The following is a 25,679-nucleotide window of genomic DNA, read 5'->3' as shown; positions in this document are numbered from 1 at the left end:
GCCTGCCTCTGCCTCCCGAGTGCTGGGATTAAAGGCGTGCGCCACCACGCCCGGCCACAGACCACTTTTAATCGGGTGCAGCCTTGTGGTAGCAGAAAGTCTTGATTTTCCATCTCAGATTTTCCATCTCAGATTTACCATCTCAGATTTGTTCGTATAATAGGATGTTTCTGAGACAGCCAGCAGAACTCTGGTGGGGAACCCTTCTCAGCCTCGTTTTCATGGTCACTTTCGTGCCTGCTCTTGAATGTTGTGGCATAGGAAGTGGCTGCTGCACTGTGTATCTCCAGGTCTGAAATGAATGTGCTCCTCCACTGGCATGCTTTGTGCCTTGGCTGCAGCGCTGGAGGTTGTTCACGGTTGCTTTTTCTGTCACCTCTGCTTAGAGCAGTTGCTGTGACTTCCTGTGACTAGGTAGGGAAATGAGGGGAGCTACTGAAGAAGGTTATATTGAGGACAGGAGCTGCATGGAGGCAAAGGGCAGCTTTTATGCTGAGAGAAGGTAGCTGAGGGTGAGGGTGAGGGTGACATTACTGATGGTCTTCAATGAACCTTGATGCACTTCTGTCTTTTCCTACAATTGTTGGCACTAATGAATGACCTTTCATCCCCTTTGCTGTGGTAAGTCATTACTGAAATCCCTTTGTTCTTAATAGAAGAACAGGATTGAGCTTCTACTCAACTCTTTTACTCTTTTTAAAAATACTTATTTTTAATTGTATGTGTGGTGTGTGTCTATGTGGGATTATGTATACTTGAGTGCAAATGTCCTCAGAAGCCATAAAAGGGCATTGAGCCCCCTAGAGCTGGAAATACAGGAAGATGTAAGCTGCCTGCTATGGGCCCTGGGAACTAACTCTGATCCTCTGCAAGAATACATGTTCTTAACTGCTGAGCCATGTGTCTGGTTCCTGAGTTTTAGGTTTTTGTCTGTCCAACCTGTATTAATCCCTGTGTCTCCAGTGATGCCTGCTCGGTGACAGAGTGACCTTTACTTTTTCTGCAGATGATTCCTGGCAAGAAGGGAAAGCCTCAGGAGCTGTGTACAACGGGGAACCGAAGCTCACGGAGCTGCTGGTGCAGGTGAACCCTGGGTGCTTATGTGCATGGGTGCCATTCATTTCTTAGTTCATTTAACTATTTAATCTCATTCTTGTAATAATAATGTCAAATGCATCTTCAAATTTCAGAAAATGTGAAATGCCATTTATACCTCTGGACTTGGCTGTGTCCTCTGTATTTCTAGCCTGTCATTTGAGGATACTGTTTGTTTTTTGAGATAGGGTCTTTACATGGTCCTGGCTGTCCTTGAACTGCTTATGTAGACTACTGTTTCAAACTCAGAGATCTTCCTGCCTCTATCTCCCAGTTGCTGGGACTGAAGGTCTGTTCTGCTGTGCAGGACTTCATTTTGAGATTTTCCATGCTATAGCCAATGTTGTTTGATATGGGAGTTGGGGCAAGGCTGACTCAAAGCACACTCCACAAGATGAGCCTGACTTTAGAGTGGGATGTAGCTGCTTCTGTTTCTAATCAACCCATTTCTCATATGAAATTATAGTTAAAGTTGTGATCTCTTGGTCCGTTTATTATGACTGTGAATCCTCACACACCTTGGTGTTAGAGGTTCTACTTGGTTATTTCTTAGCATAATGGTCATAACTCTATGTTTAAACTTTTTATTAAGTGTAGGTGAACTCAGACAGATGAACTCACCGCAGTGGCTGCTTTGTGGCAGGCAAACTATCATTTTCATGTTTAATTATTGCTAGGACCCTGTAAGGTAGATACTGGTAGTCCCCCTTGCATATGAGGAAAATGAGCCTCACAGGGCATATTTGGCCTATACAGCTATCAGTGACAGGCAAAGGCGCAACTTCAAAGTGATGGCTATCTGTTGATGTTACAATTTTAATGCTTCTGTGTTTATATTTCTTCTCTCATCATGCTATAAAATCATTTATTTACATATCTTGTCTCTTACATTATATTTTGGTGTTTAAGTTGGGGAATATATCATACCCCTTTTCCAGTTCTTACCGTTGGACCCAATACCTGAAAACCTTACTCGGTACATGATTCTGTCTTGTTTAGGATAACAGCCTGTCTTACACTCCCTTGTATTTCTTTGCAGGCTTATGGAGAATTCACGTGGAGCAATCCACTGCATCCAGATATCTTCCCTGGACTACGGAAGTTAGAGGCAGAAATCGTAAGGATGACTTGTTCCCTCTTCAATGGGGGACCAGATTCCTGTGGATGTGTAAGTGGTTTGAATAGAAGTTTTAAGATAGTTTGTAATACAATTATTGTTCTGTTATTGTAGAATGATCTAGATGAAGTACAGTTTTAAAATGTTACATATACTTTTAAAATACCGAGTGTCACATTTTGGTATATATTCTAGGAATTTTTCTCTTCAACTTCATATTTTCAAAAATCTTTCAGCCTGTATAAAGTTGCTAGGAGAGTTTAAGGAACACTGAGTTTACTAGATATTCTGCCACATCTTTCTACTGGGCTTATTCTCCCCATTTTTCTCACCTTCTCATTCATATAACTATTGATCTCCATTTATCTACTCTGCTCCCCTCCTCTCCCTGTTTCTTTTTGGTATTTTTGAGCTAGAGTTTCATAGCTCGGGTTGGCCTTAAACCTGCTTTGTAGCTGAGGCTAACCTTGAACTCCTGATTCTCCTACCTCCCTCTCCCTGTTGCTGTGATTGTACCACAGGTGTGTGGTACCACAGCGCTGGCTCTTTCTGCATTTTCTTCTTTTAAAGTGGTTTTTCTTGACCCCAGTGTCAAGTTTTAAAAAGCCACCTTCTTTCACATTAGTGAGATTATTTCTTGTACAGTGAAGAGTTTGTTTTTGTTTTTGTTTTTTTTTTTTTTCTTTTTCAGTATTCTGTTGCTCTGTGATCCTGGGTAAACCCCAGGACTATACATTGTTAGAGGGGAAGAGCTGGCTTTGGTAGACCATCTTGCAGAAAATTTGGTTATGTTTTGTTTTACGACTTAGATAGTTCTTTCTTTCTTTCTTTCTTTCTTTCTTCCTTTCTTTCTTCCTTTCTTCCTTTCTTCCTTTCTTCCTTTCTTTCTTCCTTTCTTAGGTCTTTTTTGTTGTTGGTTTTTGTTTTTTGTTTTGGTTTTTTCGAGACAGAGTTTCTCTGTATAGCCCTGGCTGTCCTGGAACTCATTTTGTAGACCAGGCTGGCCTCGAACTCAGAAATCTGCTTCTGCCTCCCAAGTGCTGGGATTAAAGGCGTGCACCACCACCACCTGCCTTAGTTCTTAATGTTAATTCAGTAATGGATATATATATATATATATATATATATATATATATATATATATATATATATATATGTGTGTGTGTGTGTAATGGATATATATATATATATATGTGTGTGTGTGTGTGTGTGTGTGTATATATATATACATACATACACACATATATATTAATGCTTTAGTTATTAATATATATATTAGTTATTTTAGTTATTTTCATTAGAGACATTGCTTAGGGTATTACTGTATGTTCTTGGGAACAGACGCTCTGTCTTTTTTTTTTTTTTTTTTCTTACACGATAGTCTGATATCAATTGAAAGCTCTTTTTCCTCTGAATCTTCTTGCCCTCACATCTTTTTTTCTTTATTCAGGGATTTGCATGATTCCTTGGATTTCCAACTGTCCAGGAATTGACTGTACCACACAGCTCTCTTAAGTATTGTGGCTTTGATCTTTCTGTCTTTGTCTGTTTTTTAATGTTCTTGACATACTTGTTCCTTCTCTGTTAATCTGTTGTCTCATTTCGTTGGTTGTTTTCTGGCTTTGATGATCTCCTGTTGCATTGCATTGTGATCTTACATCTAACGACCATGTGCTGGAGCAGCGGTTCTCAACCTGTGGATCTTGACCATCAGAAAACACATATTTCCGATGGTCTTAGAAACTGAGACATCACTAAATAGCAAAACTTGCAGTTATGAAGTACCAACAAAAATAAATATAGGGTTAGGGGTTCCTAAGACTGTCAGAAATATATGTTTTTAAGCCCCAGCCTGATGTTTGCCCCTTTGCTCATCGTGGTTCTCGAATGGTCTCTCCTGATGCTCAGTTTGGGCTGACTCAAGGTGGGCGACTGGTCTGCAGGGCTGGCTGAAGCTCTGCTCCTGCTCTATTAGAATGTCAGGGTCTGTTCTTCAGAGATTGTATTATAAGTTCTCACTGCACAGTTGTAGGAGGGTAATACACTTTGAGCTTTAATCTACCCCAAATCCCTGTAATCTTTACTCTCTTTTTTTAAAGATTTATTTATTATTATACATAGGTACACTATAACTAACTTCAGACACACCAGAAGAGAGCATCAGATCTCATTATGGGTGGTTGTGAGCCACCATGTGGTAGGGATTTGAACTCAGGACCTTCAGAAGAAATTACCTGCTGAGCCATCTTGCCAGCAGGTAATCTTTACTCTTAAAACGGGTCAGATTTGCTGTTCTGTTTTTCTGTGTTACTCTTTTCTACCCATCGGTCATGCCCACTACATAGAGAAAGACAGAGGATAAGGACATCTCTGTTTCTCTGTAGTGGAAAGATGTGATCACGATATTTCTTAAAACTTTCCTTACTACCTTGATTTGCAGAGTTGACTAGGCACTGTCTTTGGTTGTACCTCTGCATCGGTTATGTGTTACTGTTTGTCTTAGCTAGGGTTTCTGTTGCTGTGAAGAGACAGCACGACCATGGCAACTCTTATAAAGGAGAACATTTCATTGGAGCTGGCTCACAGCTCAGAGGTTCAGTCCATTCTGGCAGGATGCATGGTGGCTTACAGGCAGACATGATGTAGGAGGAGCTTAGAGTTCTACATCTGGATCTGAAGGCAGCAGGAAGAGAGAGTGACACTGGGCTTGAGTATCTGAGTGCCTGCCCCCAGTGACAAACTTCTTCCAACAAAGCCACACCTACTCCAGCAAGTCCACATCTCCTAATAGTGCCACTTCCTGGGCCAAACCTATACTAACCACTCCAGCTTCTATAGAGAGCTCTCTTTGTTTCTCTTTCTCTCCTTAGTCTTTATTCTTTTCTGTCTATTGCTGCTTTCTGTGTACCTCTCTTGATGAGCTGTTTTTGGTGTAAAAGAGGGGGTTCAGTGTTGAGAAGCAAGAAGAGTAGGGCAAATTAAAGAGAAATCTTTAGACTGAAACTAACAGAGGGTCTTAAATACTTCTTAGGTTTTTTTTTTTTTTTTTTCTGCTTCAAAATATCTGCCGGGCGTGGTGGCTCACGCCTTTAATCCCAGCACTCGGGAGGCAGAGGCAGGCGGATTTCTGAGTTCGAGGCCAGCCTGGTTTACAAAGTGAGTTCCAGGACAGCTAGAGCTATACAGAAAAACCCTGTCTCGAAATACAAAAACAAAAACAAAAACAAAATATCTTTCCCTATATTAACTTCACTTGTCTCATTCACAGAGGATTAAAGGGGCAAATTCATGTACTAAAAAGATCAGATCATGGTAGAATGTTGGCTGGCTTGCATAAATGCAACCAGGTTCAATCATACCTGAAATGAAATGTTTAGTGTTCTGAAACATGAGTGAGAGGTTTTATATATGTTGAAAGGAATTGATAGATATTAATGACTCGAAGCCTCTGTTTCTTATTCCACAACTAAATTTCTGTCCTGAAGACAGGACACATGGTATAGATGACTAGGAATTTGGAGAGTTTTTGTTTAGGTCATTGTCAGGCTTTGGTAATTCCCCAACTTTCTACACAGCTTTCTTGGAACCTCATGTGACAGCTCTGAGGCAAGACCACAAGGTGTTGTTGCTGATTTGTAGACTTAATCTCAACTATAAGCTGTCTCTCCAGCACAGAGATCTACAAACAAGGGTCATCTGTCTATATTCTGCAAGCTGTTTTGAGGAGGGTGGTCTGCCACATGTTTCATGAAAGGCTTCCTGAGTCAATAAATTACTCAATTTTCTGAGTTAATCTTCATGACCATTTCTTGACTGTTGAGGCCCGCCCGCGGTCCACAACACTGAAAATGGCTCAACTGAAAATGGCTCAACACTGAAAATGGTTCAACTGAAAATGGCAGTTCAGGCTGAAAGAGAGGAAACTAGACGGGGTGGAAGAAAAGAATGAAGCCAGGACAACAAGTTCTGATCGAGGCTCAATTTTATTAATTCCGGACACTCAGTTTAAAAAGGAAGGGGGAGGGAACCCAATTTCCCGCCAAGTAACTCAGGGTCCAGTAGCAGGACGAACACGTGTGTGCCTCCAGACGGCAAAGGCAGGTTCCAGCAGTAGGTAGGCGTGGCAGGACGAATGAGCCGGTAGCTCCACCCTTGAGCAGGCAGGTTCCAGGCTGGGGGAAGGGAGGCCACACTTGACCACTGGGATCCTGTACCCAATGGTATTTTTATTCTGTATGTAGATGTTAGGAAAGTTTAGTAAACAGTTTTCATTCTATCTTAAATTGGTACGTAATCTAAAATTCAGAACGTTTTACTTATCAACAGATGTAATTGGTAACACTGAATGATTGCTTAGGGACTTTAGTTTCCTTTTTGGAAAGGAAAACCCGAGATTGTATGAACCTTCACAGATGCTAAATCTGAGATGATATCCTGCTGGCTCAGTGCTGTAGCTTTTGGCTTTTTGAGAAATTATTCAAGCTCAGTTACTACTAAAAGATAGTGAGGTGATAGGATGTGTTTACCGAATGTCAAGTTGGACTTCAGAAGTGTTAATTGCTGACCCTGTGGCACACCCTGTAATCCCTGAACCACACTGTCTGTCTTAAAGATATAGCACATTTTTAAGGTCAGAGCAGGATGTACCTCCTGATACCCATCCTTAACTTACTCTGGCTTCTTTTCTTCACATAGGTGACTTCTGGGGGAACGGAAAGCATCCTGATGGCCTGCAAAGCTTACCGGGACTTGGCCTTAGAGAAGGGGATCAAAACTCCAGAAATGTATGGATGTGTGTGTTTGTTTCCCTTCTGATATTGTCTGTTTGTGGCAGCACAGTGTAAACTGAGCCCAACCTGTTTCTCTGCTGCTCCTCTTCCTCCTACAATTCTAGTCTTTTTTTTTTTTTTTCAAGGCAGGGTTTCTCTGTGCAGTTCTGGCTGCCCTGGAACTCACTTTGTAGACCAGGCTGTCCTTGAACTCAGAAATCTGCCTGCCTCTGCCTCCCAAGTGCTGGGATTAAAGGCATGCGCCACCCCTGCCCGGCACAGTTCCAGTCTTCTTGTCCCTGGCCCAGTACCTCTACCTTGTCCCATCACATCCAGTAGCTGGTTATTTGAGCTTAAACATGGTGCATGTTCTTAGCAAGAGTAGTATCCTTTTTCAGAGGAAACTGACAGAACTGCATCTCTGAATCCTGTGTCGCTAATTTATCCGGAGGAAGACTGTGCGACTGTGTGATGTAGTTGAGGGAACATTTCTGAAGTATCTTAGAGCACCTTCAGTGCTCCCCAGGAAAATTTGCATCTGAGAGTTAATGCTAGAAGGGAGAATTTAAAAACAAGGCTTTTGTTTTGTTTTTGTGATTTAATTACATTGCTTTTCATATGATTGTAATCTTGGTTCTCTAGACCACCTTCTGTTTGATTTATTATTGTTATACCTCTTGGGCTAATATTTTTTTTTCTTCAAGTATAGATAACTAAGTAGTTTTTGTTTTTTGTATCATCCAACTGTGACCACTTTGCATAGGAGAGTAAACCTAGCTGCTGTTACTTTCTTCACGCGTAAACCTTTGATGCCTGATACTTAGTGATTGTAGAGATTTTTCTCCCTTAAAGGACACAGTAGTGGTGAGAGAGGAGTAATGGGGATATCTGTGACTCTGTTTCCTCTTTGAACATTATTTGAAAACCGTTTGCAACCATGTAGGAGAGACAGATAGGTTGGTGGCTGATTGTTACGGCTGACAGGCCACTTTGGTCTGAGGCTGACTGACTGTTGCTTCTGTCTCTATGCCAGGCAGACTTACTGTGTGCTAGGACAGCATTTTGCTTCTCACAGAGGTCTTCTTGATGATCAGCCCTCTTGAGGAGGTTCTGCCTCACACACCTTCAGATGTTGTACTAGTGACTTAAAGTGCTGCTGAGTTCTCCTGGGTCCTGTTGTGCTCTGTGTTTCATTAGCCCCCTTCTCCTCCATCACCTAGTGTGGCTCCTGAGAGTGCCCATGCTGCATTCGACAAAGCAGCTCATTATTTTGGAATGAAGATTGTCCGAGTTGCACTGAAAAAGAACATGGAGGTGGATGTGCAGGTGAGTCCTGAAGGTTCGAGGAGCAGGATGTCATGTTGACCACCTCTCCTTCTGCACACAGATGGGCTCCCCTGCTTGGACTAACAGTGTGACAGGCAGCCGCGTTTCTGAGTACTAAGAGGCGGTTGATCTGGTCCTTGATGGCGTCAAGCTGGATTTTACTTTCAACTCCTTTACTTTCTTTCCTTTGTTTGTAAAATGAATATGGATGAACTTATCCCACCACTCACTCCCTTCACACACCTGAATGTGGGGGTTTTTGGGGGGGGAATTGTTTTTTTGAGACAGGGTTTCTCTGTGTAGTCCTAGCTGTCCTGGAACTCACTTTGTAGACCAGACTGGCCTCGAACTCAGAAATCCTCCTGTTTCTGCCTCCCAAGTTTTGGGATTAAAGGCGTACGCCAACGTTGCCCGGCCTGAATGTGTTTTTATCTCTCACATAAGTGTAGAGAAGTTTTTCGTTTTATTGAGGCTTGTAAGGTTAAGTCAAGTTTTTGCTAAATCATCTCTGGTAGATTGTAGGCTGCTAGCTTAGTATGGTTTCTATTTCAATAGTGTTTGCATAGTGTTGCTCTCAGGTACACTTTCCATGTGGCCTTGTCTGTACCCTTCGTAGCAGAAGGCAGTCTTCTCCCAGGGTGTAGAGACCCTAAACCAGTGATTACATTGTCCTCACAGCAAAAGGCATAAGCAGCTAGGACTAAGATTCTTACTTCTCTTAAACTTTAAAATCCCTAGGCAATGAAGAGAGCCATCTCCAGGAACACAGCTATGCTGGTCTGTTCTACCCCACAGTTTCCTCATGGTGTGATGGATCCTGTCCCCGAAGTGGCCAAGGTGAGAGGTTTTGGCTATGCAGGTTTGCAGCATGCACATTAGTACTTTAAAATAGACATGATGATGCAGGGCTTTGTGAGGAGAAAGGTTTTGATTTTAGGTTTGAACATAGCAGATATTAATGGTGCTTATCAACCCCAAGGCAAGTCCCTGCACCTCTTTTGGGAGCCTATGAAGGTCACTAGCATTTTCATTGGGAGAAGCGAGGTACAGGACTCAGGCTGCCTTTGAACGAGGTATTTTTAAATAGTACAGACTCTTAGGTTTCTACCAGGAAGTAATGTGCCATTAGGAACATGTCTACCGTATAATGACTACAGTAGGACTGTTCCCTCTAGAGGCTGTTAAATTAGAGTTCTGCTGTTTCTCCTGTGGTGGTTGGGGGAGCCCTAGGTCAGACATATTTAAATACAAATTACATGAAATATATTTTAGGTGGACACTTTTGAAGATTAAATATACATGAAAAATAAACTTCATTTTAAAATGTCAAAAATAACGATTTTGGACTGTGAGTCAGTTGGGTTGGTAGAGTACATTCCAGACATGTATGAAATCCTGCATTTGATCCCCAGCACCCCATAAAATTGGACATTGTTGTATATACTGGTCATCTGATTAGGAGGATCAAGAAAATTCAAGGTCTTCCATGGGCTACATTGCAAGTTCAAGGCCAGGCTGGGATAAATGAGACCCTGTGTTCAAATAAATATAGCCCCCTTTTAATACCTGTGAGGTAGTACAGAGTAGCCCATCTTTCCACTCCTATTCTGCTTAGGGTTTATTTACGTCTTCATATGTTCTTTTTAACTAGCTGGCTGTCAGATATAAAATCCCACTCCATGTGGATGCTTGTCTGGGGGGCTTCCTCATTGTCTTCATGGAGAAAGCAGGGTACCCACTGGAGAAACCATTTGATTTCCGGGTAAAAGGTGTGACCAGCATTTCAGCAGATACTCATAAGGTGAGCTAAGTGGGTAACCAAGAGATAACAGTTAGTGATTTCACTATTCTGCACTCAACAAATTGACTAAAGCCTTAGTCCCCCCCCCCCCCGCCCCCCACATTGTCTTAGGGTTTCTATTGCTGTGAAGAGACACTATAACCATGGTAACTCTGATAGAAGAAAACATTTAATTGGGGCTGGCTTACAGTTCAGAAGTTTAGTCTATTATTGTTTTGGCAGGAAGCATGACAGGCAGACATGGTACTGGAGAAGTAGCTAAGAGTTCTACATCTGGATCCGCAGGCAGCTGGAAGAGAATGTCACACTAGATCTGGCTTGAGCATCTGAGACCTCTAAGCCCGTCCCCAGTAAATCACTTCCTCCAACAGCACAGCACCTGCTCCAACAAGGATATACCTCCCAATAGTGCCACTCCCTGTGAGCCCCTGGGGACCATTTTCATTTAAACCACCACACCACATACCACCATATAAAGTACAGTCTGACTCTTGTCTGTCAGCATGTGGAGGTGACAAGTCATGGAGAAAAGCAGCTCCTGCCTTCCCTTATACAGGGCTGAGAGGATTTCCTGTCAACCATCTGTCTAGCTATGGCTCTTGTGCCAAAAGCCTCCAAAGTCTTGAGGTTATTGGCAGTGCTAAGGGTTGATCCTGGAGTCCCTGAGCCTATGTGACAATAAAGCCCATGCTGATGGCAGAGTCCTTTTACGAAAGGAAGCCTGTGTGTTCAGGAGCAACTGGCTTGTTGTGTTTGATGTGCCTCTGCCTGCCTAGAATTCCTGATCCTCCTTCCTCCACCTCCCACGTACTAGGACTATAGGTGTATGCCACTACACTCAGCTTCTGAAAGATTTTAAGTAAGGAAAGCCAAAGACTGAGTGAGAGAGGGAGGAAACCGGTTCTTAATTTTTCTCTGGGTCACCCCTTACATTGAGAATATGGAATCCATGCCTTTGGATTCCTCCTGTCTGTTAGCATTGTGAAGATGAACCTTAACCTGAATAGGAAGTGTCGCAGAGCGCCTGTGAGAAAGCCGCATTACCCTGATGGTTCTGTGGGCAGAGCTGCCAGATACAGCCACACTCTGACCTCTTTGCTTCTCCCCTCAGTATGGCTATGCTCCCAAAGGTTCATCAGTGGTGATGTACTCTAACGAGAAGTACAGGACATACCAGTTCTTTGTTGGTGCAGACTGGCAAGGTGGTGTCTACGCATCTCCAAGCATAGCTGGCTCACGGCCTGGTGGCATCATTGCAGCCTGTTGGGCCGCCTTGATGCACTTCGGTGAGAACGGCTATGTTGAAGCTACCAAACAGATCATCAAAACTGCTCGCTTCCTGAAGTCAGAGTATGTGTGGAAAACGGGGTTCTGCTTTGTCTCTTGCTCTCTGTCTTAGTTGGCCCACGCATCTCTGCCTGGTGGCACACCCTTTGAGCCCTACTGTCTCCTGATAAACTGGGGTTTAGGCCGATTACCAGATGGTGCTGGGAGAGGAAGGAACCCTTGCGTGCTGTGCTGAGACTTAGGAGTCGGGTAGACTGGGAAAAGCCAGTGGTTCTGGATGGAGTTTAGGATCTAGAAAGTTTCTGATGTTCTGTCTGGGAGTCCGATCTCCATAAAACCCACCTGTCCCAGCCTAGCCTCTTTAGTGTAAGAGACAAGTCAAGTCCCAGGAGAGTAGGCTCTGATCATCAACTGAGATAAGGACCGACGGAATGGATATGCTCAATTTCTGCTTTTTTTGTTTTTAGACTGGAAAACATCAAAAACATCTTCATTTTCGGTGATCCTCAGTTGTCAGTTATTGCTCTGGGATCCAACGATTTTGACATCTACCGACTGTCTAATATGATGTCTGCTAAGGGGTGGAATTTTAACTACTTGCAGTTCCCAAGAAGGTATGCTGAAAGCCTCTACCTCTCCCTCCATTTCATGACCTGAAGAGCTGAGGTAGCAGGGTAATCTGATACTCCACTTCTAGAGCCCAGCACATTGGTGGCAACTGGAGTTCATACATATAACGAGTAAGGTGGTTTGCTTTAAGCTCAGGTAGAACTGGCAGCCAGCATCCTGAGGCAGGAGGTCACTTGCAAGGCTTTTCTCTGTTCTTTCTGTGGCCTCTGTGTTCTGTGATCTATCTTGCCTATAGCTATCAGCTTGCTTCTCTAAGATACCATTACGTGTATAATGTTCCCTTAAAGCCCTTGAGAAGGTTTCTGATCACGCAGGCCTGATGTACCCTTCAATATGCTTTTCTGACTTAGTATTTCTCTCCAGCTAGATGGTTATGTACTCATGTACAGCCTGCCTTCTGTACGTTACAGTCCTTGCCAGCTCCATCCTTTCCCAGAGCGAATTAGGAGGTCCCTTGGGACTCCAGCTCTATGGTTTTCTCCTCATCAGGGCTTACCCTCTAAGGTGAAAACCCCACCCTTCATTGCTCATACACGATGGAAGGAGCCACCATTGACAGTCCGTGGGGTGGAGACAGGACAGAACAGCCAGCCGTGTTCATTTTGTTGAGGTGGTTCTTGTTCATGCCAAAATCCAAAATCCTCATCTCCTGAGGTAAAAACCTGCAGTATGGAGAGCTACTGGAGTGGCTTTATCTTAGGCTTGCTTTCTTTTACAAGATCTGTCCCCCCCCCTCTCTCCTTTCTCCCATAGCATTCATTTCTGCATTACGTTAGTACATACTCGGAAGCGAGTGGCGATCCAATTCCTAAAGGATATCCGGGAATCAGTCACACAAATCATGAAGAATCCTAAAGCTAAGACCACAGGAATGGTAAGAATACCAGGGGAGCTGGAGGGGTGGCTCAGTGGTTAAGAGCACTGATTGCTCTTCCAGAGGTCCTGAGTTCAATTTCCAGCAGCCACATGGTGACTCACAACCATCTGTAATGGGATCCCATTCCCTGTTCTGAAGACAGCTACAGTATATTCGCATATATAAAAATCAATCAATCAATCAATCAATCTTCTTAAAAAAAGAATACCAGGGCGTCCCTCTTAGAAACATGAGGAGTAGTGTGGGAGCCTGCCATGCTGTTTGGAGTCTGTTTCTACCTCAGCTTGGTCCCTCCTCCCTACTCGATAGGTATCTCAGGCGAGATAGAAAGCAGAAGCTGCTGAGCAGAAACAGGGTTGCTCTCATCCTGTGTTTGAAAAGAAACTTTTGACACAGAAAAGGCGATAAGCACTCTGGTTTTTGTTGTTGTTATTGTTGTTTTTAAGAAGACAGTAAATCCCAGAGTAGTTCCTCACTTGGAACGGCAGGCTGGAAAGTACTGGTGACAAATAATCTATGGAGCTGCTTGTCTGATGGAAGGATGCCTGGGCTCGGAATGGGGGCTGGGTGCATAAGGATGGCAGCTGTACTCACATCACTAATATAGATCCTTGGTTGGATTTGCAGGGTGCCATCTATGGCATGGCCCAGGCAACCATTGACAGGAAGCTGGTTGCAGAAATATCCTCCGTCTTCTTGGACTGCCTTTATACTACGGACCCCGTGACTCAGGGCAACCAGATGAACGGTTCTCCAAAGCCCCGCTGAACTTTGACCCTTGTGGGTTCCATGGAGCTTCAGGCCTTCAGAAGGTTCTTGGCGTTTGGAACAGACTGCACACAATTTGACATCTGGACTGGCTCCGTAGAGCACAATAGGATAAACCTTAAGATAGCTTCAGCCTCAGGACTCCTTTGTTTCCTTGTGGGGCTTTTAGTTTGAAGACCCTGAAAGATCCCACTGCATAGTGAGTCTGCCCTGGTTATTAATGTTACCCTAGAAATTGCTTTAACCTTATTTTTCTCTAACGTCTTTAGCATCGTCTTTACTTAATCATTGTGTGGTGGCTCCGACCTGTCCTGATTGCTTAGGGAAAATGTGAGATAGCAAGAGGGTGTCTCTGCTGCCTCAGTGGGGTGTTCTGGCCATCAGGCAGGAGGCAGTTATGTACCGTGTTCCCTCAGGTGGGTGTCTATCTGTCCCATGCAGGGGGAGGTTCAGCCTCTGCTTCAGGAGATGCCGCTTGTCCTCAGGATCACTGTCATTACAGCTTGCTTTACTTTTCCAAGCACACGTCGGCCAGACTGCTGGCCTCTTTTTTTTTATGTTTTATTTTTAAATAACTGGAGTATATTCCCTTGGCAGGGTTTGAAGTGCTCCTTTGTCTTGTGCATGACCATGGCTGCTGCCATCTTTGGAGACGCCTGTTGGCAGTCATACACTTGTTTGTTCTTATTACTGTAGGGTAAGAAATGAACATGTTTTTCAGAGAATCTAGGGCTTTCTGGCTGTTGGCACTGCCTCTCTGGATGGAGTAGGAGTAGATCACTCCTGAGCCCTCTCCTGGGCCAGAGAAGCCACAACCAGACCCTTTCCCATATTTTCGTGAACAGCAACATAGGTAAGCGCCTACGTCGTGCACATGTGGGCAGTAGTCTTCCCCTTCGACATTGCCTTAAGCCTTCATGTAATGAGAATCTGCTTTTATTGAAGAAAACACTCCACAAGTGTCCTTGACTTCCTCATTGGGTGTGAAGATGTGCAGAGGACACTTGCTCCATCAGTGTGTGTTCTTCCTGCCCCTTCCCCCCTTACTCAGCTTCCAAAGGTACGACAGCATTTTAGCTTCAGGTACTAGACGTTCCTCAGGCCCCACTAAAAGGAAGCAGCGTAGGACAAGAGACATTTTGGAGTAGAAAGGGATGGCTACAGCCATTACGCTTGGGGCCTGGGGTTCCTTCTTAACACTGATTACCCAGGGCTATACAGGGACAGGACCAATCCCTGGCCAATTTCCCATTTGCTTCTCCCTTATAGGGACTGGGGGCTCTGAGGTAGGCAGAGCCCCTGCCCAGCTCTGATGACCGTACCATGTGCCTTTCTACCCATCAGTGAGTAACAACCCTCGTCCTCACCCAGGCCCTGGCAGAAGTGGACCACTCTTTGAGGTGTGTCTGCTTATAGGAGAGAACTTGGGACAGATCACCAGAAGCCATGCTCTGTTCCTTCCCCTTCTCAGGGATTCCTGAGTATTCAGCCTGGGTATTGCTCGCTGGGAGAGCCAGACCACCAGGCTCTTCCTCACCCTCCTTAGGAAGTGGTCTTCAGCACTGTTCTGACCCCAGGTGTTACCAGCTGGCTCATCACAGGGCATGTGCATATGTCCACTTCCCTCCTGTATGCTCTACAGTGCATTATGAGGCTCAGGGATGGTTGGTGTTGACGTGTGTCACAGAGAGGCTGAGTTCCTGAGCGTACACACTTAACAGTGGTTAGACTGTTGGACTCCTCTGGGCCTCCTCTCTGGCTTACAAGTGGCTAAAATGGAGAAGCATCCTTTATAGTCTCAGCAGAGCCAGGGACCAAGTCGCTCCCTTCCTTTGTGGTAGCACTAGCATGGGGTGCTGGTGTTTTTCAGAGGGACCTGCTGCAGCCATTTTAATTCATGATTAGGAACCTTAGTGTGACTTAAGAGTTTCATTGTGTGTTTATGTGTGCATGCCATGCCTAGTCAGTGACAGGGGTGGGTAGGGTGTCTAGTATCATGGTATCACATGGCTTAGTAGATGCCACAGTAGCTTCTGCAAACACTGTACTGTCTTGTTTCTGTATTAGATGTCGGTAGTCATGTGAATATACTGCCATGTCACTTTTAATAATACCAGTTTTATACTTGGAAAATGGTACTTGCCTCTTTGAAATCTATTTTGTCTCTAATGTCCCTACCATCTCTATGTTCTTTCCTAACTGCAGCAATAACCCTTCAAAAGCAATTGAATAATAAATGTCCCAAACTGTAATCATTGGATGGTTGATTTTTTTTTAATATATATATATATACACAAATCACAAATACAGCAGTTGCTGAATGGGAAAATGGTGAGCATTCCCCCATTGCCCTTCCCCCCTGGAGACATTTAAATTGTGACATACCTGCAACAGTGGCCATCATGAGGCACTTCAGCTGGGAGCTTCATTGTCTCCAGGAGCTGCGGTTATGTCTTTCTGGAGAGGTCTATAATCTTGGCCCTTAGTTCCCTGGGGTCTTGGCTCTGAACTCCTCTCTATCCAATCTACCAGAACATACTTATGTGCCAGGCCTTACCACTGTCTGCCTTACCACTGGGGTACTCAGAGTGCTGCGGGCATGGCACTCAGGGGAGGCAGAACACAGTTCATAATGGGGGTCCTCAGTGCATGTTTTCCCAGTGGGAAACAGTGAAATCTGGGACGATTGCTATGGTTCCCAGTCTCCTGTGTACCCAGGTGCTGCTGGCATACAGATGGGAATTGGGAATGGGGGTGGCAGGTGTTCCAGTCCACGCTTCTCCTCAGGGCTTCCACACACCCAGGACTGGACGCATCCTGGTTTGGTTCCAATCGAGTTCTGTCAAGAGTGAGTATGGAGGGGCTAGACTAGAGAAGGCCTTCTTTGGAATAGATAAGGCCTCCCCTACTTGGCAGTCCTTGATAAAGAAATGGTCCTGGCTTGTCCAAACTGCTTTATTTGATGGTGAATGTGAATGTGTGCACCTTACTCAGGGTGAACCAAGGTTAAATACCCTTTGTGGGAAGGGAAGCTTATTGGCTGAACACTCAGGGCCTATCTAGGTACCCCATCAGCATAGAGAACTTCAGGTTTTTATGACTTTGCTTGGGTAGAGGTGAGTGTGGGGACTTGGAACCCCCTGCTTTCCTCAGATAGAGGTGTGTGCAGGGGATTCCCCGCACAAGGTCAGAGAAGGAGAAAACCTGCTACTAGGGAATCTCCCATTTTTCTCCAAGCTCAGAGGCTATCTGGTCATGGTGGGTTTTGACCTTAATTAGCAGAGTTTCCCCACACTGATGGATTAGCTGCCTTGTGCGGTCACCTACCAACTGTACCATGTGGCTCTGTCTGACCAGTCAAAAGCCTGTCATTTGGATTGGGAGTCTATACCACTCCCAGTGCTGAGTGTCACATTCTGTCACATAAGAAAAAGGCTTCCAATGGCTCAGGTATCCCAGCTTTAACACCAGGGAGCTTTCGGGGCATTCCAGCTTTGCCAGAATGAGGGCAAAGAATGTTTACTTTTTCTAAGGTTCTTGATGAATGGCCTAGATCCCTGGTCACCAAAATCCCTAAAATCTTCACCAGTACACTTGAAGATGATCAATACATATATAACCTAATGCGATCAATCACCAGTACACCCTGGGCAGACCTGAGATGCTGATGGTTTCATAACTTTTGTCTTCTGTGTGGTTCTTGATAGTACTGAGTTGCCTCAGCCAAACCCAGTGGTGACAAAAGGCGATGTCAGGCCTACCCGGACAGCCATCAATTATAGCTTGGGTAGACAAAAGTCAGGCTTTGACAACCTTGTGATGCTGGGTATCGAACCCAGAGCCTCAAGCATCGTGGGTAAATATCCTACCACTGAGCTATGTTCCCTCTCCTATTTTATTTTGTATTCTTTATTTTGAGATAGATTCTTGCTCAGTTGCCCAGACTGGAATTGAACTTGTAATTTTCCTAAGTTGGCCTCCTAAGTGGGTGGCTTCCAGGCCTGTGTCATCAGGCCCAGCTTGACAGCCTTTTCTTGCTATGGTTATTCAGGCCTTCCTTCCACTTGTGATTCCGTGTGATTGTCATTTCAACTTGTCTCTGTTTAGAACTTCAGTTACCTGGGTTGATCTGAAAGGAAACAAAACAAAACAAAACAAAAAACACCGATTTCTAAAAGCTGTTGTCTGTCATTTGTAGATAGATGTGCCTCATACAGATGTGGAGCCACCTGGGTTGGCATTTTCAAATCCAAATCCATCATTAAAACAGGAAGGCCATTAACAAACAGCAGAGCCAGATCCACCATGTTTTCTGTCTTTGACCCACACGCTCAGGTGTTAAATCCAAGCACACCTGGGAATATTGTCTGAAGTGGAACAGGTGATGCCACTGTCTTAGGTATGGGTGGCATTGCTGTTAAGCTCTGTGGACAGATTGCCAATGCAGAGCCAGCCTCTGCCTCTTTTGGCCCTAGAAGGATCAACTTACCCAAGCTGCCTGGGCTCCAGACCAGAGGTCATCAATGAGGACTGCAGTGGGGAAGGGTGCTGTCTCCTGTTCTGGGTGTCTGGTGGCACACAGGTGAAGATGATATTGGACTTGGTTTTCAATCTTCCCATTTTGTCATTTCTTGGGCATTTTCTACCTTTGAGAATTCCAAGCCAGGGGCCTGACCTATATAAACTGGTCCTTAACTGCTTTAGTAGCATCGTCCATCAGTCCCTACACTACTTTGTGTCTTCCTGTAGAGTAGCAGCAGGCAAGCCCTAAGTCCTTTCCTAAGACTGAGAATTGTAGCTGTCAGAACCAGAGGTCTTAAGATGTTTTTGGTCCCAGTGTACTAGAGAGTGTATTGGAAGATCAGAATTGATCAGAATGCACAGAAGGGGACTTCGGGTGAGGAACTGGTTCCAATGATAATGGAAGTCACGTTGGCTAGCTGGAGGAGGAGTTCCAGCCTAGAGCTCAAGACCCACGAAGTCAGAAAAGAACTGACATCCCAACTCAAACAGGAGTCCAGACTTCCATCTGAAGGAGAAATGGCAGCCTTTTTGCTCTATATAATAAGCCTCCAACTGATTGAATGGAGCTCACCTAGGCTCATTCATACAGAATCAGCCTTGAGAAGAAGAGGAAAATAATGGTGGCAATCTGCCTTTTTAGATGTGGGTTCACATGCTGTGTATACATTCCCCTCCTGCTGATGTTCCAGCAGCAGTTCTGGTCTCTGAGGCCTAACTGGCATCTTTCCTTGTTACCCTAGTCACTTCTTTGTGTCCCCTTAGCTCCAGTCTAAATACCCTACATGACAATGAACCCAAAGGTAGAGTGCTTTGCCCTCTCCCATTCCCTCAGTATCATGGACCTACCTGGCTTCCTACCCAGGATAAGTGCTTCCATTCAGTTGCATTTGACTGGGGACAGGCTCAGTGCCTTAGTTGGCCGAGTGTGTGCAAAGAAAGCCGTGGTTCTGATCCCCAGAGCCACAAAAACAGAGCCGACCTCTAAAAATCAAACGGGATAGATTCTGGTTCGGCGGAAAAGAAGGTTCTAGAAGCTGAGCCCATCGATAACATAGTTTTATTGGAGGCGTAAAAGTACATGTTTCCATAATACATTGGAGCTTGTTTTAGTAGTAGGATCTGAATTGGACTTTTATGTCCTGCTTTATCACAGCTACCTTGGAAAATGAACTAGAAAGGGTAAAAAAGGAACAAGAAGCAGCCTGGAACATTACTGAGGCTGGGAACTATACAGAAAAAGGGAGAGCTTATTCAAATTAGTGTAACATGGCAGAGCCCCAGTGAGGAGAGTGGCACTGAGAAAGGTCTTAGTCCCTGCTGTTGACATTGACATCCCTTCTGCATAGGGAGGTGGTGGTCACTGAAAGAGTCAGGGAGCAAGGGCCAGCCTCCTTGGTTCCTTTCCTAGGTTCCTCCTTCAGTCACTCCTTCCCCCAAGGAAATAAGAGACAGGGTAGATCTATGTCATAGACACGGCGACTTGTTCGATGAAGCTGGCCAGGTTTATATCCCGTTCCGAAAGACCGGCACATTCATGGGTGCTCAAGGTGATATGGACCTGAATAAGAGAAAACTGGAAATTCAGGGGTAGTACCCTCCCGGGAAGAGCTGGAGAGCCACCAGCTATGGGCTCAGCTCTACCAGGGACTGCATGATAGCCAGTCACTATAATTCCTTCTGGTGACCAGGAACTGGACACTAGAATTCCCCAAGACAGTAGCTGGTCATTGCTTTCCTGACTGCACCGAGATAGGTGCAAAGCTGCTTACACATCATGTTCCCTTGATAGTTTCCAAAAATAGTGATGACCTCAGTAGTAGGATAAAAAATGCAAATCCAGATAGCAAGAGAAAACAAAACAAAAAAAAAACAACAAAAACTTTAAGCCAGGGGCCAGCAAGTTGGTTCAGTGAGAAAAGACATTTACCAACAGACTTGACAACCTGAATTCAACCTCCAGGGTAGAAGGAGAGAACAGACTCCCTCATGCACAGCCTATATGTGCCCATATTTACATTTAAATAAATGTAAAAAAAAATTTTTTTTAGGGGGCTAGAGAGATGGCTCAGAGGTTAAGAACACTGACTGCTCTTCCAGAGGTCCTGAGTTCATTTCCCAGCAACCACATGGTGGCTCACAACCATCTGTAATGGGATCCAATGCCCTCTTCTGGTGTGTCCGAAGACAGTTTCCGTATATTCATATACATAAAATAAACAATTCTTTAAAAAAAATTTTTAAGCCAAAGTTAAAATCAGAACTTAAGGTGGGCTCCTAAACACATCCTTCACTTTTTCCCAAACAGTCCAGCAGTTAGCATGCTCATCACAGTCTGATCTGTTTTATTGTTTTCTTGTTCTTCCGTCTAGAATAAAGCCATTAGTGCTGTTAGCAGAGGGCATATCCTTCCCTTCCTGAGTCTTGCCTTCTTAATAGCTGGCCACAGCATTTTAAAGTGTTTTAATTTGCATTTATTATCTCCAGTGAGACTGGCTGTTTTTGTGAAGAGTCTCTGTTGGTTCTAGGTTGGAGACAGAAGAGATGAACATCAACTTATTGGTGAGGAAGGACCTACAGTCCAAGGGTGAATCTTTGGGGAGACTTGGGGTTCTAAGAGATGTACAGAGCAGGGCACAACCCGGGGGACAACGCCACTCACCTTGTTGTACACGTTAAACCACTCGGGATGGTGGTCCAGCTTTTCAGCCTGCAGGGCTACTCTTGTCATGAAGCCAAAAGCCTGATAAAAAAGAAGGAAGAGCCAATGAGTCATGGCCAATAAGGCCTCGATGCAGTAGAGATAGCCTAGCTTTTTCCAGGGAGTGCCAGAGCTCTAACACACCCCACTCCCCACCCCCGTAACATCCTGCCCCTGGTCCTGATGCCTGTGCCAGTGTCTCTAGCATCCCTAGTGTGGTCCACACAGCACAGGCTGTCAGTATTTGCCAATTCTTTGCCGCTTATTAAAGTGCCTTCAAAAGGGCAGACACTTGCTACCAAGACTGTCTCCTCCAATGACTTTCCAAGTTCCAGAAGGGAGGGTTCAAGTCCCTCCTCCTCTCTGCAGGTCACTTGAGTATGTCTTTCCCCTTGGCTAACAGGACATGACATGAACACACAGAGTGTAGCCCACTCAGGCCTGCTCCACATACCCTGTTGAAATCTTTAAAATGGAACTGCTTGAAGATAGCATCTCGGCCTTCCACTTCATTCCACCCCACAGCCCTCAGGTTTGGCAGCAGCTGGTCTCGCTCCTCGGTGCTCAGCCTGTGTGCCTTGCCGGCCTAGGAGAGGGAGGATAGAGAGGCCCCAGGGCATTCCATTTACAGGTCAAGAGTGTGCCTCAGACCTTTGGGAGGACTTCAGTGCTGGCTGCTGTGGATTCAGGTGCCCCTATAGCAAGCAGCAGGCCTTTATGTTTCCAGAGAGGAGCCCTGCCAGGAGGTGGGGTCTGGGCCGTTTACTGATAGACTCTGGGTCCTGTATGTTTTTAGTTTTGTGGTTTTGTGTTTCGTTCCTTTTGATATATGTGTTTGTGTGGGTAGGTTCAAGTATGGGCATGCGTGCATGTGGAAGCCAAAGGACAATCTCAGATGTTACTGTTTGGATATCATTTATCATTAATTTAATTTAATGTTTAATTAGTTTTTAATTTTATGTATATGAGTATTTTGCCGTCGTCACATAAGTCTGTGCACCATCCATGTCTCTGGTCCCTGCAGAGGCCAGAAGAGAGTGTTGGATACCTTAGAACTGGAGCCACAGGCAGTCATGAACTGCCACGATAGTGCTGAGAGTCAGGTCCAGGTCCTTTAGAATAGGAGCCAGTGTTCTCAACCTCTGAACAAATTTCCAGCCCCATTTGATTTTTTTTGGACATGGTCTCTCACCAAGTAGGTTATGCTGGCTGGCCACAGAGCCTCAGAGATCCATCTGTCTCTGCCTCCCCGGTGCTAGCATTACAAGCACACACTATCACGCCAGTGTTTTAAATGTGGTTTCTGGGAAGGAGAACTCCCGTTGAAAGCACTTCACAAACTAGGCCGAATCTGCAGCCCAGATCTTGGGGTTTTTACCTGCTTTCCTAGAGAATGCCAAAGAGAATGTGTTGTGGTGAAGTGTTCCCCCATCTCTTGCTCCCAGAGCCTCACAGATGCCTGCCTGCCTTCATCTTTTTGTGACAGCACACCCACCATTGAGTCCCCAAGGTGGTTAGAGCAAAATTCAGCCCAATTCCAACACATTACATGTTCTTCCTGGCATCCCCATTTTTCTGCCTTCCCTCTATGCTCCATCCCCACACCCATTCTGCAACGTTCAGGTGTTCTAGAGGAGAAACAGGCCTAGACAAAGGGGATGTGAGTGCTCTGCTCTTCCGACAGTCATCCTCAGTCAGGAATGAACTGACTCAAGGTGTGGTCTCTTAGAGCTATAGCCCTGAGAAGGGATGCAGAAACCCATTCAAACCCATTCCCAGATGAGTCTCTGCCACCTCCTCCTCACCTCTGTATAGTCCACAGCTGTAAGGGTGAGGTTCTCAGGGCGGCTCTCTTAGGAACCTAGGACCACAGGGCCCAGACTCAAAATGGAAGTAGTCTGTCAAGGGCACCTGGCATGCTCATTACCCTGTTATGCAAAGTGCCCACGGTGTGATCCCCCCAGCACATACCAGGTCAGGTCCTGAGTGGACCCCTGAAAAACAGAAGTTAGTGTCTGTTCTATCCTCTAGAGGAACGTGGGACCCTGAGTCTAACAAGCTAGGATTGTGAAATAGAATCACCCAGGGATACAGTGTTCAACTGACAAGGACTCAAATTTGGCTTGGGGAGCAAGAGGAAGGTGAACTGTGCCCTGCAAGGCACCTATCTTTTTCGTACCCTGGGGTGGGTGGGCCCAATGGCCCTTTGGCTTCATGAGTGAAGGGATGACTTCCACTCCTTAGACCAAGAGATGCCAGTGGGAATACTTCAGTAAGTTGCAAGGTTATCAAGTGAAAGTCAGCTTCATTAAAAAAAAAAAACCAACAACAACACTTCCTAGAACAAGAACACCTGTGACAGTTCTCAGGCCAGCAGTGGGACCTACAGAACCAACACCAGTGTGTGTGTGCTCTCAGAAACAAGGAGCTCCACTTCGGTGCAGAGATCTGCTCTGTGGTTAATGGTAGGGGTGGGGGTGGGGGTGGGGGACTGACACTTCCAGCATTGACCCTTCAGTAGGTGATAAACGGGACACTTGTAACCAGGCAACCAGGTATCAACAGGGCTCCAGAAGTGTGTGTGTGTGTGTGTGTGTGTGTGTGTGTGTGTGTGTGTGTAGGCAGTATTTCTCTTTAGAATTTTCCAGAACCAACTCTCAGGCTGACAAGGCTCTGAACTCAGGTCAGAGGGATAAGGGCCTTATTTGCTTAGCGAAGCTCTGTCAGCCTGTTAGTGTGGGCTGAGCGATTACTGATTATCCAAGCCTGTGGTGTCTTTGGTCCCCAGTGACTCCTCCCAGGCCTCAGCTGCCAAAACACCCTCCTATCCCTGATCCAGTACAGAGAACCCGAACCCGCGCTATTTGGTAAGGGTTGCAGGGAGGTCTAGGGGCTCCTTTCCTAGGGACCTACCAAAGATCCTGACCCACCACCACGCCAAGGTGGGACACAGCACCCTATCTAGGTGTTAGGGCGGGGCTTAAGGCCAGGGACAGCACTGGGGTGCAGAGAGAACTGGACCCCACCCCACCACCCCCAATCTGGCTAGCCTGTAGGGCCAGGCAGCGCCACGGAGACTTGCCTTGCTGCCACATCCCGCCAGCAGACCAGGCCTGGGAGTTGGGACAGGCTAGGTTTCCAGGCCCACCGCCACCCCCACCCCCCAAGGGAGGCCCGGCGACTCTAGCCCGGCTGGATAGCGCTGCAGGAGGCTCAGCGTGGCCCGCGCCCCCAGCATCGGAGCCCTAATCGTCTCCCCCACTCCCGCCCCCCACTTCCTGGTCTCCTCTCAGGGTTTACCAGACTTCCTGCTCTTACCATGTCCAGTGCGGGGAGCAGGTGGCAGCAGCGAGGGAGAGAGCAGCGGGCAAGCAGCAGGCCACCGCGGGGGCGGGGCAGAGATCCGGTGGCCGCGGGTAATAATTAACATGGGTCCTCCTTGCTCCACGCCCTTGCAATGCTTTCCTTGGTGCCCTGTGCTCTGTGAGCATGGCTGCATGATGGGCTCCAGGGCAAAAGCTTTGACATCTCAGTACCTCTGCTCCCTCTCTGCCAGAGGACTCTGGGCACCAGACTGCCTGACCTATTGTTATTGTAACAACGACAACAAAAGCCACCCAGATAAATGTCACATACACTGGACTGCACATATATAAAACGCACAGTTTTAACCATCTTAACAGGACAGAAGACCTTTTTTTTTTTTTAAGATTTATTTATTATATATAAGTACACTGTAGCTGTCTTCAGACACACCAAAAGAGGGCATCAGATCCTATTACAGATGGTTGTGAACCACCATGTAGTTGCTGGGAATTGAACTCAAGACCACTGGAAGAGCAGCCAGTGCTCTTAACCACTGAGCCATCTCTCCAGCCCAACAGAAGATATTCTAAAGGGACTCAACGTGTCCCTCCCTTGGGCTATCAGGCTATTGAAACTATGGAACCCAAGAAATCAGAGTTTCTTCCAGGAAAGGCATGGTAGGAGAAGGAAAAGGCTAAGGTCTGGTGCCAGCCAGAGAAGAAACTTGTCTACTGGAAAGATTTCACACCGTTCTGGCAATTTGCCAGGCTACCTTGTTTAGTAAGGTATTCCTCTTGTCCTCTGTTTAACCCTGAGCCGTAGATTAGGTCCCAGTAGACGGACTTGGAGGCTCCTGGACCCCTTCGTTTCTCTTCCCAGTAAAGCTGTATTGAGTAAATCACCTTGCTTGCATTCCACTGTTTTAATTTCTAAAATTTATTTGTGTCTGTGTGTGTGTGTGTCTGTGTGAGTGTGCGTTTGTGTGGGTGCATGGGTTTATGTGCACTATGTGCTGTATGCATGTAGATGCCAGGGAGGCCAAAAGGGAACATTGGGTCCCCTGGAATTGGACTTACGTGTTGTTGTGAGCTGCCTCATATGGGTCCTGGAGCCAAATTCAGATTCTCTGTGAGAGCAGTAAGCGCTCTGAACCTCTGAGCCCTCTCCACAGCCCCTCTGCTGTGACTTGTCTCTTTTGTTGGCATATAGAGAGTAGTGGGTGAGCCCGGCTTGTTAGGACTGCCAGGGTCCAGGCTCTGACCCCAATAACCACAGTGACATGGAGGGACATGTGCTTCTCTTAGAAATCCATCAGCAGAATTAGGAATACCAGCTCTGACCTCTCCCTGTGCCACCAGATAGCCTCTCTCTTCCAGGGCTCCCCCTAAGCCAATGCTCTTCAATTGCTGGCAAGCAGGTTGCATTTTCTAGACATCCCCATGCTCCCATTCGTTGAAACCATTTAGTTTATACTTACCTTT

General features: G+C 45.7%; 2 protein-coding genes across 3 annotated transcripts in view; one reads left to right on the top strand and one right to left on the bottom strand.

Annotated features, from left to right (window-relative positions):
- Positions 1 to 15,922, top strand: part of Sgpl1 (sphingosine-1-phosphate lyase 1) — a 52,502-nt gene extending 36,580 nt beyond the window's left edge. For both annotated transcript variants that reach the window (XM_021174071.1, XM_021174072.2), the window contains exons 6-15: positions 1,007 to 1,083; positions 2,135 to 2,263; positions 6,908 to 6,996; positions 8,202 to 8,307; positions 9,046 to 9,144; positions 9,959 to 10,108; positions 11,220 to 11,458; positions 11,863 to 12,009; positions 12,779 to 12,899; positions 13,530 to 15,922. In XM_021174071.1, the coding sequence (XP_021029730.1) occupies positions 1,007 to 1,083; positions 2,135 to 2,263; positions 6,908 to 6,996; positions 8,202 to 8,307; positions 9,046 to 9,144; positions 9,959 to 10,108; positions 11,220 to 11,458; positions 11,863 to 12,009; positions 12,779 to 12,899; positions 13,530 to 13,670 (1,298 nt within the window). In that variant the 3' untranslated portion in view covers positions 13,671 to 15,922. The remainder of the gene's footprint in view (positions 1 to 1,006; positions 1,084 to 2,134; positions 2,264 to 6,907; positions 6,997 to 8,201; positions 8,308 to 9,045; positions 9,145 to 9,958; positions 10,109 to 11,219; positions 11,459 to 11,862; positions 12,010 to 12,778; positions 12,900 to 13,529) is intronic.
- A 3,307-nt stretch (positions 15,923 to 19,229) lies between these two features.
- Positions 19,230 to 24,296, bottom strand: Pcbd1 (pterin-4 alpha-carbinolamine dehydratase 1). Its single transcript, XM_021174282.2, has 4 exons — positions 24,211 to 24,296; positions 21,347 to 21,478; positions 20,854 to 20,934; positions 19,230 to 19,752 (listed from the first exon to the last, which is right to left on the bottom strand). The coding sequence occupies exons 1-4, from the start codon at positions 24,211 to 24,213 to the stop codon at positions 19,654 to 19,656; spliced, it is 315 nt and encodes a 104-aa protein (XP_021029941.1). The 5' UTR covers positions 24,214 to 24,296; the 3' UTR covers positions 19,230 to 19,653.
- Positions 24,297 to 25,679: the final 1,383 nt, after the last annotated feature.

The sequence above is a fragment of the Mus caroli genome, chromosome 10, assembly GCF_900094665.2.
Source record: "Mus caroli chromosome 10, CAROLI_EIJ_v1.1, whole genome shotgun sequence".
NCBI lineage: Eukaryota > Metazoa > Chordata > Mammalia > Rodentia > Muridae > Mus > Mus caroli.
This window is presented reverse-complemented; position numbering and strand designations above follow the sequence as displayed.